General features: G+C 44.5%; 1 protein-coding gene across 1 annotated transcript in view; it reads left to right on the top strand.

Moving 5' to 3' along the window:
• LOC121558392 (golgin subfamily B member 1) overlaps nt 1-15,491 on the top strand; it is a 57,915-nt gene extending 42,424 nt beyond the window's left edge. The window contains exon 28 of the mRNA XM_045225081.1: nt 14,602-15,491. Coding sequence (XP_045081016.1) covers nt 14,602-14,760 — 159 coding nt within the window. The 3' untranslated portion in view covers nt 14,761-15,491. The remainder of the gene's footprint in view (nt 1-14,601) is intronic.
• Nucleotides 15,492-15,756: the final 265 nt, after the last annotated feature.

The raw sequence follows: 15,756 nt of genomic DNA, 5'->3' as shown, positions 1-15,756 counted from the left end.
AGACTCCATGAGGGTGGTATGAGGGCCCGACGTCCACAGGTGGGGGTTGTGCTTACAGCCCAACACCGTGCAGGACGTTTGGCATTTGCCAGAGAACACCAAGATTGGCAAATTCGCCACTGGCGCCCTGTGCTCTTCACAGATGAAAGCAGGTTCACACTGAGCACGTGACAGACGTGACAGAGTCTGGAGACGCCGTGGAGAACGTTCTGCTGCCTGCAACATCCTCCAGCATGACCGGTTTGGCGGTGGGTCAGTCATGGTGTGGGGTGGCATTTCTTTGGGGGCCGCACAGCCCTCCATGTGCTCGCCAGAGGTAGCCTGACTGCCATTAGGTACCGAGATGAGATCCTCAGACCCCTTGTGAGACCATATGCTGGTGCGGTTGGCCCTGGGTTCCTCCTAATGCAAGACAATGCTAGACCTCATGTGGCTGGAGTGTGTCAGCAGTTCCTGCAAGAGGAAGGCATTGATGCTATGGACTGGCCCGCCCGTTCCCCAGACCTGAATCCAATTGAGCACATCTGGGACATCATGCCTCGCTCCATCCACCAACGCCACGTTGCACCACAGACTGTCCAGGAGTTGGCGGATGCTTTAGTCCAGGTCTGGGAGGAGATCCCTCAGCAGACCATCCTCCACCTCATCAGGAGCATGCCCAGGCGTTGTAGGGAGGTCATACAGGCACGTGGAGGCCATACACACTACTGAGCCTCATTTTGACTTGTTTTAAGGACATTACATCAAAGTTGGATCAGTCTGTAGTGTGGTTTTCCACTTTAATTTTGAGGGTGACTCCAAATCCAGACCTCCATGGGTTGATCAATTTGATTTCCATTGATAATTTTTGTGTGATTTTGTTGTCAGCACATTCAACTATGTAAAGAAAAAAGTATTTAATAAGATTATTTCATTCATTCAGATCTAGGATGTGTTATTGTAGTGTTCCCTTTATTTTTTTGAGCAGTGTATATAATCTATATCATGACTCTGTTATGCAGACCAGTGGAGGCTACTCACAGGAGGAATGGGAGGACCATACTACTCAGTGAATTTGATAAAAATAAAAATAGTGAAACATAAAAAAAGGGATCCTTTTTAGATAAAACTATTGTCATGTGAATTTTTATCTCTAATTCACCCTAAGCTTGAATCATTACCAGAGGTTGTAAGGCTCTGGTTTTAATCATCAATGATTCAAGGTCCACAACTCACAAGTCTTATCTGTATTTTTATTCATGGCGAGAGCTCTGGGGCCAAAAACACAAACATACTGTTTTTATACTCCTTGACAAACAAAGACACTATGCTCCTCCCACCTTTCTTAAACAGTTCCCGCCTTCCCCCTTGAATGGTTAGTAACGCCCCTTCTGTTAGTGGGTTGACACTACATGATAATTCTAACATTTATACTGTGTTTGGGGTGAAATTCTTTAGTCATTATTCTTAAAATCCAAATTAATCTAACAATCCACCCCTTTGACTAAATATTCCCACATTCAGGATAAATGTATTTTACAAGCATGATTAATCTCAGAGATCACATCAGAACTAATAAACATTTCATCCAATTGCGGTCTTTCAGGGTCCAAATCCTCGTCATCCACCAAGCCTGGAGGATTGTTTTTCACATTCCCCTGGTCAGAGTCCGGAGTCAGTCCATCTCTCATCATTGTTTAGATACTGCATTTCACCAACGCCTGACTCACCAATCCTCGTACACAGGGAACAAGACAACAACCACATAATACAAGAATACCCATACAAACACTGATCGCTCCTAAGATGGTGGCTGCTAGGGTTTTCCATTTACCAAATATTTCATCAAACCACCCTATCCACAATGTACTAACTTCTGAGTTCAGTTCATCCTTCACTCAGTGCAGTTAATTCTGTAAGAGCTCTGGTGACTGTCCCATCCAGTGTGGTGTTGTTAGGGATAAATATGCAACAATGGCTTATCTTTCTATAGACACCGGCCCTTTCTGCCTGATCTAGAACCAACCTCTACTAAGTTATGAGCAGGATGGCGGATAATCGCTCAGAGATCCCCTTTACTGCATCTCTAGTCTTGTCAATAAATCGTTGTTGGTTGTAATAGATATAATTTATCCAATCCATATTTTTGTTTGTCCCCCACCAGAAAAATGTTGTAGTAAAACTCTCCCATATTTGATTTATAGCTTTGTATTTGTCTGGAACACCCCTGGGGATGCCTATACCATCTATCCAAATTGGGCTATTTCCTTCCTGACTTATTTATTTTTCTCCTAATTATTCTTCCTGTCACTGGTCTTTGATGACCAATTCTTACAGGTTGGACCGACAATACTGGTGCACAAGTACCCACCCATCCCTCTGGTAATGTCTGCCGAATGCTCCCTTTTTTAGTGCATGCCCACCACACATCAGTCAAAGGGATGGTTAGGTTCCTAATTTTTTCTCCCTTCCTTCCTTATCTAAATCAGTCACATTAATTATCTCCTTACAGCCATCAAAATCACCCAAGTTACGGGTGCCATTTCTATGTCTGTAACACTGGTATTCGCCAGGAGTTAAAGTGAATCTAGGTGGGCTGGCCGAGTATGTCAATTTTGCCAGCCCAATCCCTCTGCAATTTGGCTCTTTTTGATTGGACCCCAGGTCTAATACACAGGGAAACATTGCCTTTGGCATTGGGGCGGTCAACATTGTTGGTCGCCCAATGGAGCATGCATAACAATTGGTCTCCCCCAAGGCCCTAGTGGTGTATTTCATCCACTTTAACCAGAGATTCTCATCAGGGACCCCCTCCACTTCCCCATTGTTCCATTCCTGGAGGAGAAAATCTTTCATAGTGGACGGGTTAGTCAAATTGACTCCGTCATCCCTTGACTGATTTACTCGGTCTATTGTCATCAATGGATTAATGCCAGTACCTGCTCCCTCTATATCTTTTGACTCCATTAAATATAATCTTAGACAAGTATCCCGTCCGTATACGTCCGCGCAAGCCCAGTAAGTTCTTTTCATGTCCTCTTTAGTGACCTTTACTATTGTTACTACCATCTCCGTGGGGATGTCGTTATACCTTCTTATCCTCCATCTGGACGTCCAGCCCCCCCCCCCGTCTCATATCTCCTTCCCCCAGTATGTCTAAATACCTGAGCCCAGGAACAATTCGCTGAGGGGGCTGAACATAAATACAACGGGATCTTATAATCCCATGTTGCTTGCTTATCCGCTCTGATAAGATCCCTAATCATAATTTTGAATCTTACTCCCCACCCTTCTCTGACTCCTATTTTGTAGATCACTCGCCCTTGATGGTCAGTATGTCGGGTCGCTTTCCCTTTATTTCTTAATAATGGTAAGGCCATAGCGTAATTGGTGTGAGGTGGTGGTGGATTTTGACCTACCACGACTATTGCCGAGACTATGATGCAGCTCAGGGTCACCCATATTCCCAACAAAAAAACCCAACCCTCTCCTGTCTTGAGTCCTTCTGCTCGGTACCACCCCATACTCACACCCTAGGAACACACTACAGTGATGATAGGTCTGGGTAGGAGATCTTCGTTGACAGAGGTGACCCCCGCACCCTGTGGCGCAGTTCCGCTCGTCAACTCTGCGTGTGCTAAGCGGTGCTTGTATGTGGTCTTACCTTCTTGCAGTGGGTAACATGGACCCAGGTTCCTCTCTCTGCTATTCTAATGGCCAAGGTGGTTACCAACATAACCTGATAGGGCCCTTCCCAACAGGCCTGCTTCCAGTTTTCCTTCTAGTGACTGGATGCTCACCAGTCACCTGGTTAGATAGTGGGTCACCTTCTCCTTTAGTTCACATTTACATTTACATTTTAGTCATTTAGCAGACGCTCTTATCCAGAGCGACTTACAGGAGCAATTAGGGTTAAGTGCCTTGCTCAAGGGCACATTAACGTCATTTAGCAGACGCTCTTAGCCAGAGCGACTCACAAATTGGTGCGTTCACCCTATAGCCAGTGGGATAACCACTTTACAATTGGGGGGAAGGATTCCTTTATCCTATCCCAGGTATTCCTTAAAGAGGTGGGGTTTCAAATGTCTCCGGAAGGTGGTGAGTGACTCCGCTGTCCTGGCGTCGTGAGGGAGCTTGTTCCACCATTGGGGTGCCAGAGCAGCGAACAGTTTTGACTGGGCTGAGCGGGAACTATGCTTCCGCAGAGGAAGGGAGCCAGCAGGCCAGAGGTGGATGAGCGCAATGCCCTCGTTTGGGTGTAGGGACTGATCAGAGCCTGAAGGTACAGAGGTGCCGTTCCCCTCACTGCTCCATAGGCAAGCACCATGGTCTTGTAGCGGATGCGAGCTTCAACTGGAAGCCAGTGGAGTGTGCGGAGGAGGGGGGTGACGTGAGAGAACTTGGGAAGGTTGAACACCAGACGGGCTGCGGCATTCTGGATGAGTTGTAGGGGTTTAATGGCACAGGCAGGGAGGCCAGCCAACAGCGAGTTGCAGTAGTCCAGACGGGAGATGACAAGTGCCTGGATTAGGACCTGTGCCGCTTCCTGTGTAAGGCAGGGTCGTACTCTCCGAATGTTGTAGAGCATGAACCTGCAGGAGCGGGTCACCGCCTTGATGTTGGCGGAGAACGACAGGGTGTTGTCCAGGGTCACGCCTAGGCTCTTCGCACTCTGGGAGGAGGACACAGCGGAGTTGTCAACCGTGATGGCGAGATCATGGAACGGGCAGTCCTTCCCCGGGAGGAAGAGCAGCTCCGTCTTGCCAGGGTTCAGCTTGAGGTGGTGATCCGTCATCCATGCTGATATGTCTGCCAGACATGCAGACATGCGATTCGCCACCTGGTTATCAGAAGGGGGAAAGGAGAAGATTAGTTGTGTATCGTCAGCGTAGCAATGATAGGAGAGACCATGTGAGGATATGACAGAGCCAAGTGACTTGGTGTATAGGGAGAAAAGGAGAGGGCCTAGAACTGAGCCTTGGGGGACACCAGTGGTGAGAGCACGTGGTGCGGAGACAGCTTCCGCCACGCCACTTGGTAGGAGCGACCGGTCAGGTAGGACGCAATCCAGGAGTGAGCCGCGCCGGAGATGCCCAGCTCGGAGAGGGTGGAGAGGAGGATCTGATGGTTCACAGTATCAAAGGCAGCAGACAGGTCTAGAAGGACAAGAGCAGAGGAGAGAGAGTTAGCTTTAGCAGTGCGGAGAGTCTCCGTGACACAGAGGAGAGCAGTCTCAGTTGAATGACCAGTCCTGAAACCTGATTGGTTTGGATCAAGAAGGTCATTCTGAGAGAGATAGCAAGAGAGTTGGCTAAAGACGGCACGCTCAATAGTTTTGGAAAGAAAAGAGAGAAGGGATACTGGTCTGTAGTTGTTGACATCAGTGGGGTCGAGTGTTGGTTTTTTGAGAAGGGGAGCAACTCTCGCTCTCTTGAAGACGGAAGGGACATGGCCGGCGGTCAAGGATGAGTTGATCAGCGAGGTGAGGTAGGGGAGAAGGTCACCGGAGATGGTCTGGAGAAGGGAGGAGGGGATGGGGTCAAGCGGGCAGGTTGTTGGGCGGCCTGCAGTCACAAGTCGCAGGATTTTATCTGGAGAGAGAGGGGAGAAAGAAGTCAAAGCATAGGGTAGGGCAGTGTGAGCAGGACCAGCAGTGTCATTAGACTTAACAAACGAGGATCGGATGTCGTCAACCTTCTTTTCAAAGTGGTTGACGAAGTCATCCACAGAGAGAGAGGAGGGGGGGGGGATTCAGGAGGGAGGAAAATGTGGCAAAGAGCTTCCTAGGGTTAGAGGCAGATGCTTGGAATTTAGAGTGGTAGAAGGTGGCCTTAGCAGCAGAAACAGATGAAGAAAATGTAGAGAGGAGGGAGTGAAAAGATTCTGGTTTTCAGATTCACCTGTGGGGCACAAAACCTCTGACATACGGGTGTGGTTAATAAACTATCTTCACACATGTTCAGATTAATGTAACAATTTCTGACTGCATTCTCTTTTTAGACTATCTAAAAAATGTTTTTTTTTAAAAAGTATTTTGTCCTCTCCTTCGAATATTATCTAATACAATTAGTCTCTTCCCCCCTCTTGACACATAGTTCTGCTTATGTGTCAATTTTTTCCACCTTCCTAAACATTCCCTTAGGTTATTTATCAACCAATTGCCATGCCTTTCATTTTTGATATTCTTTTTTGCTTCTTTATTGCTCCTCCCACTTCCTTTGTCTTTATGGCGGCTAAATTCGACTTTCATTCAGTTCAGAATCAATTAGTAATCCAATCAAACAATCTCTTATCTTGTAAAAACACTTATGTTTAGTTCAACCTCTGTTCTACCCCGGCTCTCCCGGGCTTGACCTGAAGACTGATTGTTGGACATGACAAGTCTATTTTTTAAGTCACCTAAGTCTTCTGTCTAGCAACAAAGAATAAAAATATCTATGTTCATGATTAACCCAGTTATATCTAATAGCCCACCAAAAAACTTCATCATCTTTAAATCACTACCAATGTCATATCCCTCGTTACTCTCTACCATTTGGATAACATCCCTGATGTATATATGCCTCCTTAGAGTTCCAAATTACTTTACCATGGGCTACCATTGCCTTCTCATAGATAAGATCACTTAATTTACCCGTATGCAGTACATAATGGAGTACGCAAACTTTACAGCACTTTATCATTACCAATAAGCTCATCATTTGTTTTTTGTTTTAACGGTTTTGGCGCTTCAAATATAGCAGTTTTCCTGGATGAGTTTAACATTCGCCCCTCCTGTGTTATAGTGTGTCCTAGGTAAATGACCTCTACCAAAGTTGAAGTTTCTTTTTGCTCACTTTGTGTCCCTGTTCTGCCAGGAAGGTTAACAATTGGATTGTATCCCTCTTACATCTCTCCTGGATGGGATTAGCCAATAGAATATCATCTACATAAACTAACATTTGCGTCCTTCCCTATGTTCAAACTTTCCCAAATTCCTAGTTATAGCCTGGTCTAAGATTGTAAGACTTTCCGAGTAGCCTTGAGGCATCCTAGCCTAAGTCCATTTCCTTCCCTGAAAAGTAAAGCCAAACCACCCCTGACTATCCGGATGAACTTGGATACTAAAGAAAGCATTAGCTAAATCTATCACTGTAAAATAGGAGTTCTCTGGTTTCAATTGGTTCAGCAATGTATTTCAGCAATGATATTTCTATTAACCCCCTGCAAGTCCATGACCATCCTCCAGTCGGCGCTAGGTGCCTCCTTTCTAACAGGAAAAATTGGAGAGTTTCATTGTACCTCATCTCCAGGAATTATCACCTCTCCCTTAAGTAAATGCTCAAATGTAGGTGTTATCCCTTTTATTGCTTCTGGTTTCATAGTATATTGCTTTTGGTATGGTCTATTATCGAATCGAGGAATCACTTGTACTGGAGCTACCCCCTTAATTAGTCCTACATCTGCTGTCCTTGTGACCATAATTTGAACGGAATTGCTTCTAACTCAGCCTCCTGTTCCTGAGTTAAGAAAATCTATTCCTGTCATCCGTTAAAACTTATCTCCAGATGGACTCTGGGCTGGGTTTTTTTGCTCTCCAATTTAACTTTCTTCTATATCTCCCAGTGGAGTGGCCATACTGATCCCCATTTGGTGTATTCTGCCAGTCAGTAATGTTTTCCCCCTGTTTTATCCATTTACCTAGTGATAACCATTCCTCTGAATGTCCTTTCACTAGGGCAACATGGGGGCTCCACCTTTCTCTGTACAGCCTCTGGCTTTGTGGTCCTAACTCCACCTCTATAGCTGCCCGTTTTTTATCATAGTGAACCCATTTTAACCCAATTGTTTTTTCTGTGGTTTTTAACAATTCTTCCTCATAATCTGGGTTAGGACCTGGGTGCTCATTACACCATAATGTACAGTGTAAGTCATCTACCGTCATCTTGGTTGATCCAATCACTAACTCATTACTCAGGTCCATTAGTGATTTTGGTATGTCTGTGAGTCCCCCTCTTAGCAGATCCTGGCTATACCAATAGCATGGTTTTCCCTCCCCGCTCAATACCATATTATCTCTTACGACATATGCCTTCATACCCCTTAGCGTTGGCTTTACAGCTACGTTTAACTGAGTCATGGCATCCCTTCCTAGCAAATTGACCGGACACAGGCTTGATACAAGTACAGGTATGCATACCTCTCCCCCTGAATCTTCATGTTTTAAAGTCACCGGGGCCGATAATCGCTCTATAAATTGATGGCCCGAGGCCGAGCGTACCATGATTTTTTCCCCATTAATTCTAATTCCTTTGGGCATGTCGGCTACACAGATCGCTGTGCGACATGCCCCCGTGTCACACAAGAATTTTATATTTTTTTCCAATATTGTTAAGGTGAGGTATGGTTTCTGTTCTTGCTGCAGAGCCAATTCAATCGTTTCCAATTCAAACACTTCACACCCCGTATCAATGGTATCCTCTGACCCCTCTCCTTCACTATCTGTCTTAGTATCTTCATCTTGCTCTAGTCATGCCTCATCTTCCTCTTCCTCCCTACCGGAACTGGGTGGTGGGTGTTTGTAGGCCCTTTCTCTTTTTCCCGCCAACCAGAGCCACAAATCATTCTCCTTGTCCTCAACTCTCAACCCTCTACTTAATCGCTACTTCCCTCCTATCATTACTGAATCAATGATAATACATTTACATTCTAGTCACCCAGCAGACGCTCCTATCCAGAGCAACCTAGTGAATACATTTTTATTATTTTAATCTTTATTTTATTTTTTTACTGGCCTCCCCCCGTGGGAATCGAACCCATAACCCTGGCGTTGCAAACACCATGCTCTATCAACCGAGCTCCATCCTTGCCGGCCATTTTCCCCCCTACCCTGGACGACACTGGGCCAATTGTGCGCCGCCCATGAGTCTCCCGGTCGCTGTCGGCTGCGACAGAACCTGGTTCCGAACCAGGATCTCTAGTGGCACAGTTAGCCCTGCGATGCAGTGCCTTAGACCACTGCGCCACTCAGGATAATAATAACTGCAATAACTATCAATAATAATTATAATAACTATTACGAATTATATTGTCCTTTTTCTGATGTTCCAATTGTAGTCTATTCATTTTAGTTTAAAATATAAAGTTATTTATAACAAATCCAGAACCCACCACAGGCTGGCGCTATTCCCCCAGCACAACAGCCAATGCCACTTGCTTCCTAACCAAAATAAATTATCGTTTTAAAATCGTCCAATTATTCTGTATTTTCCCGCTAACCCATTTCAGTTCACTATTCAATTTATTTAACTGTTCTCTCTGATTAGGCCCTCATTAATAAAACAAATACTTGCTATCGTTTATCAGCATACGTTTAATGACATTCCTACCATTTGAACGATGTCCTGTCTCTCACTCCCCCCCTCTCCTGCTCCTTCCTACATTATGGGGGAGGCGCGGGAAACTTCCCTACAATTTTCCTTCTTAGGAAATAATGTCATTAGTACGTATAACATATTTTCATAGACATATCTAGAATATTACTAAAGCTATCTAATGCAACTTTTAATACACGTAAAAAAACTCTCTCTCCACCCATTCCTTTTTGAATAAGTGCGTCTTCCTAGTTCCTCCATAACCACGCCTCAAATCTTTTATTTAGCATTTAACCAACCAAATACTAAGTAGTATCCGGTTATCATTCATACCCGCCGTTGAATTTCCTCATACACACATATTTCATCTTCTGCCATTCAAATGCCCAACACGACAGAATAGTTCCATGCAAACCTCTATTGGCTCTTCAAGTCGCTCCGGATTAGAGCGTCTGCCAACTGACCAAAAACGCAAATATTCTCCACCCTCCAACCCATTACGTACGTCTACGTTTGAGTGCGAGAGTCCAGACACACGCATAATAATATGCCATCTAGCAGACGCTCCCATCCAAAGCGACCTACAGTCATGCGTGCATACATTTTTTATTATGGGTGGTCCCGGGGATCGAACCCACTACCTTGGCGTTACAAGCGCCGTGCTCTACCAGCTGAGCTACAGAGGACCACATCGTTGGATTTTATAGGTACCTCTCAAATAATCGCTTTGTGGTGTTTTTAGCCAATTCTTAATTGACACGAATCATTTTGTCAAACATTTGTTCGAACCAAAAATATTGACTGTTATTCTCCTTTTTATCCCCTGCAGTCACGATAGTTAAATATTCCTTTGTCCCCGTTAAAGCATTTTCGCGCTTAAAAAAAACACACTCCCTGTCTTCAGCCCCTCCTTTCGCTTTTTTTCCATCTAATTTTATATGCATCTGCCTACTAACTTTTTTACTTCGAGATGCCCAATAAATTCATACCTCTTCTCCCAAATGGACCCATAAAACATATTTCTCCGATCCCTCCCTAACATATATATTTCATCTCCCGTTAATTCTCGGACTTGTTTAGAAGATGTCTTTCCCATCGTGGAACAATAAGAAATCCCTCCCCCCCTTTTTGTTTTTTAAATAATTCACTCCCGAATTATTTCCGTAGGAGCCAATCTCTTAGTGCGCCTCTTGCTTTTGTAATTAACCCTTTAAAATTATTTAACCCCTAACCCAGAGTTTCTATTTAAAACTCCGGTTTCAGGAAAAGAGTAAGTTACCCAATTTTCCTCACGCGACTTATTTTTTCCCCCCACCCCTGAAATAATAATCCCGTCTCCCGAGGGATTCAGTCTCACACACATATGACCTTATCATCTGTTAAACTTGTTTGCACAGTTCTAGCAAATGCCCAGTCGCATATATGAACTCCCGACATATCCCTCTCATACGATGATAATTATTTCCCTGTTTATACTGAACATTGCAATTCGTACAATGACAATATTAACTTAGTTTACATTTGTGATTGCAATTCACTACCATGTCATTTCGGACTAGTTTTTTTTTGTAATAGCTATTTACCTCTAGGATCAATTGCGGACCCTCCCTGTCGTAATAATTATTACCTTCTTTGACTTTGGTAACTAAGTTCAACTCATTTTACCAAAATTCCATGAATAAAAATTACTGACCTTTTCCTTGCAGTCTGGATTAAAATGCTTTTTCAAACTTGTTAACGTCTTTATCGTTCATAAAGAGTAATCACCGGCCTGTTTATTAACCTTAACGTGGAAGGCCAGGACTCTCTAACGGTATCACCCGCCCGTGCACGGATTTCGGTGTCTCTAGAACGATAAAGATGTATTAAGCTCCGCTTCGAAGGACCAATCTGTCATGTGAATTTTTATCTCTAATTCACCCTAAGCTTGAATCATTACCAGAGGTTGTAAGGCTCTGGTTTTAATCATCAATGATTCAAGGTCCACAACTCACAAGTCTTATCTGTATTTTTATTCATGGCGAGAGCTCTGGGGCCAAAAACACAAACATACTGTTTTTATACTCCTTGACAAACAAAGACACTATGCTCCTCCCACCTTTCTTAAACAGTTCCCGCCTTCCCCCTTGAATGGTTAGTAACGCCCCTTCTGTTAGTGGGTTGACACTACATGATAATTCTAACATTTATACTGTGTTTGGGGTGAAATTCTTTAGTCATTATTCTTAAAATCCAAATTAATCTAACAACTATACTAAATATATTCACTTCACCAAATAACTGATTAAAACACTGTTTTGCAATGAAGGTCTACAGTAGCCTCACCCTCTAGGGTAACACCATGGTGCAGCCAGAGGACAGCTATTTGTTGTCCTCCTGTGGGTACATTGACTTCATTACAAAGCCTAGGAGGCTTATGGTTCTCACCCCTTTCCATAGACTGACACAGTAATTATGACAACTTCTGGAGGAAGTCCTCCAACCTATCAGAGCTCTTGCAGTATGAACTGACATGTTGTCCATCCAATCAAAGGATCAGAGAATGAATTTAGTACTGAAAGCATAAGCTACAGCTAGCTAGCACTGCAGTGCATAAAATGTGGTGAGTAATTGATTTAAAGAGAGGGAAAGACAATAGTTGAACAGTTTTGAACAAATTTATTTATTTAAAAATTAAGGAGACGCAGCAGAGAGAGAGAGGGAGCGAGAGCTAGCTATATTTTGTAGTATTTTTTATTTTCTTAGTTTACCTTTCACTTACTTAGCTAATGCAGCTAATTTAGCCCACTCAACAACCTGATTCAGAGAGGAATACTACAGTGAGGGAAACAAGTATTTGATCCCCTGCTGATTTTGTACGTTTGCCCACTGACAAAGAAATGATCCGTCTATAATTTTAATGGTAGGTTTATTTGAACAGTGAGAGACAGAATAACAACAACAAAAATCCAGAAAAATGCATGTAAAAAATGTTATAAATTCATTTGCATTTTAATGAGGGAACTAAGTATTTGACCCCCTCTCAATCAGAAAGATTTCTGGCTCCCAGGTTGTCTTTTATACAGGTAACGAGCTGAGATTAGGAGCAAACTCTTAAAGGGAGTGCTCCTAATCTCAGCTTGTTACCTGTATAAAAGACACCTGTCCACAGAAGCAATCAATCAATCAGATTCCAAACTCTCCACCATGGCCAAGACCAAAGAGCTGTCCAAGGACGTCAGGGACAAGATTGTAGACCTACACAAGGCTGGAATGGGCTACAAGACCATCGCCAAGCAGCTTGGTGAGAAGGTGACAACAGTTGGTGCGATTATTCGCAAATGGAAGAAACACAAAAGAACGGTCAATCTCCCTCGGCCTGGGGCTCCATGCAAGATCTCACCTCGTGGAGTTGCAATGATCATGAGAATGGTGAGGAATCAGCCCAGAACTACACGGGAGGATCTTGTCAATGATCTCAAGGCAGCTGGGACCATAGTCACCAAGAAAACAATTGGTAACACACTACGCCGTGAAGGACTGAAATCCTGCAGCGCCCGCAAGGTCCCCGTGCTCAAGAAAGCACATATACAGGGCCGTCTGAAGTTTGCCAATGAACATCTGAATGATTCAGAGGAGAACTGGGTGAAAGTGTTGTGGTCAGATGAGACCAAAATTGAGCTCTTTGGCATCAACTCAACTCGCCGTGTTTGGAGGAGGAGGAATGCTGCCTATGACCCCAAGAACACCATCCCCACCGTCAAACATGGAGGTGGAAACATTATGCTTTGGGGGTGTTTTTCTGCTAAGGGGGCAGGACAACTTCACTGCATCAAAGGGACGAAGGACGGGGCCATGTACCGTCAAATCTTGGGTGAGAATCTCCTTCCCTCAGCCAGGGCATTGAAATTGGGTCGTGGATGGGTATTCCAGCATGACAATGACCCAAAACACACGGCCAAGGCAACAAAGGAGTGGCTCAAGAAGAAGCACATTAAGGTCCTGGAGTGGCCTAGCCAGTCTCCAGACCTTAATCCCATAGAAAATCTGTGGAGGGAGCTGAAGGTTCGAGTTGATAAACATCAGCCTCGAAACCTTAATGACTTTGAGAAGATCTGCAAAGAGGAGTGGGACAAAATCCCTCCTGAGATGTGTGCAAACCTGGTGGCCAACTACAAGAAATGTCTGACCTCTGTGATTGCCAACAAGGGTTTTGCCACCAAGTACTAAGTCATGTTTTGCAGAGAGGTCAAATACTTATTTCCCTCATTTAAATGCAAATAAATTTATAACATTTTTGACAAGCGTTTTTCTGGATTTTTTTGTTGTTATTCTGTCTCTCACTGTTCAAATAAACCTACCATTAAAATTATAGACTGATCATTTCTTTGTCAGTGGGCAAACGTACAAAATCAGCAGGGGATCAAATACTTTTTTCCCTCACTGTATTTATGTTAGTTAGCTAGCTGGCTAAGGTTATCCAACACTGCAACTCTTCCAAGTCAAGGTAAGCTTTCGGTTGTATTAATTTATTACCACCGTGGCCCGCTGGTGTAACTGCTAATCTGCTTGCTGTACACTGTATTGCGTGATTGTACACATGGATTGGATTGTGGGTTTACTAACGTGTTAGTTCTAGGTTGTTGACTATAACGTTAATATGGTGACAATAATGTAGGCTGTGTAGCGGTTTGGCTTGGATACGTTTTCTTTTGCGCCTGGTCACAGACAGCAGTTGTGTTGTGCACTGAAGTCCACAAGTGAAGGGACAGGCGAAGGTCGAGAGCCATGCGTCCTCCGAAACACGACCCTGCCAAGCCGCACTGCTTCTTGACACACTGCTCGCTTAACCCGGAAGCCAGTGTGTCAAGAAGCAGTGCGGCTTGGCAGGGTCGTGTTTCGGAGGACGCATGGCTCTCGACCTTCACCTGTCCCGAGTCCGTACGGGAGTTGCAGCGATGGGACAAGACTGTAACTACCAATTGGATATCACGAAAAAGGGCTAAACATTTTTTAATTAAATTAAAAAATTATCAAGCTAAAACGTGTGTTTTTGGATGTGTGCACCCTCATTCTACTATTTGCTCTTGCCAACTCCATTGCAAGCCAAACATGTTTGGCACGACAAGGAGTTGGCATGATAGCACAAACAGACTGGCACCCAGGCTAGGGCTGACTGTTCCTCTTGACTCACCAATCATCAATCACATGTATGATGACCAATGGCAACCAATGACTCTCCCCCGTTCCTCTCCACCCCTCCCTCTCCACCCCTTCCTCTCCTAACCAGGTGAAAGGTGGGATGCTGGCCTGCAGGCGCTGGCTTCGGGGACGGAGCCTGTACTGCTCCAAGCTGCTGACGTCACGGGCCCGCTCGCGCTACCTCTTCCTTGGCTACCTGCTGATGCTGCACGTGGCTGTCCTCATGTGCCTCACCGGCGCCCTCTAGTGCCGTGGGGGTGAAAACAATAGAAAATTGCAAATAGAAATGTAATGTATAGAGCAGACTGAGGCCCGTTTCCTCCATGAAAAAGGTCTGTTCTACGCATTGTTTTTCTATGTAGTTCAGTTCACGCTGGGGGTGTTAACATTGCAGATAGAAATGTAATGTGTAGACCAGACACCATGGCCCGTTTCCTACACGATAAAGAAGAATGTCCCTTCTACTCAATTAATTTCTATGTAGTTCACAATGTGTTTTTTTCCGGACCGTTCTGCAAAACGTTGCACCTTTCAGAATAAGCTGCAGGTCTTTGTCTAGTATGCAGAGTTTTCCTAAGAGTGAGGGCTTTTGGGGTGCGTCTCAAGTCTTACTTTGCTTCCTCACCTCGTCTCCTTCCCTTGGTTCTCACTGATCTGAAAAGGAAATGGACAGCTGAAAGTGGATCGTACCTTGTTGTTTTCAACCATCCTTTTCCTGTCAGATCAGTGCAGATGAAGGGAAGGAGGCAAGGGGAAGAATACAGTTTTAAACTATTAAGACGCACCCTTTGGAGTGTCTCAGGAGAATGTGCCGTTTGGATCCTGTCTGTTATGGGTTAAAACCTGAGAGGGCACAGAAAGATCCTGTCTGTTATGTGTTAAAGCCTGAGAGGGCACAGAAAGATCCTGTCTGTTATGGGTTAAAACCTGAGAGGGCACAGAAAGATCCTGTCTGTTATGGGTTAAAGCCTGAGAGGGAACAGAAAGAGCCTGTCTGTTATGGGTTAAAACCTGAGAGGGAACAGAAAGAGCCTGTCTGTTATGGGTTAAAACCTGAGAGGGAACAGAAAGAGCCTGTCTGTTATGGGTTAAAACCTGAGAGGGAACAGAAAGATCCTGTCTGTTATGGGTTAAAACCTGAGAGGGAACAGAAAGAGCCTGTCTGTTATGGGTTAAAGCCTGAGAGGGAACAGAAAGATCCTGTCTGTTATGGGTTAAAGCCTGAGAGGGAACAGAAAGATCC

Source organism: Coregonus clupeaformis, chromosome 15, assembly GCF_020615455.1.
Source record: "Coregonus clupeaformis isolate EN_2021a chromosome 15, ASM2061545v1, whole genome shotgun sequence".
NCBI lineage: Eukaryota > Metazoa > Chordata > Actinopteri > Salmoniformes > Salmonidae > Coregonus > Coregonus clupeaformis.
This window is presented reverse-complemented; position numbering and strand designations above follow the sequence as displayed.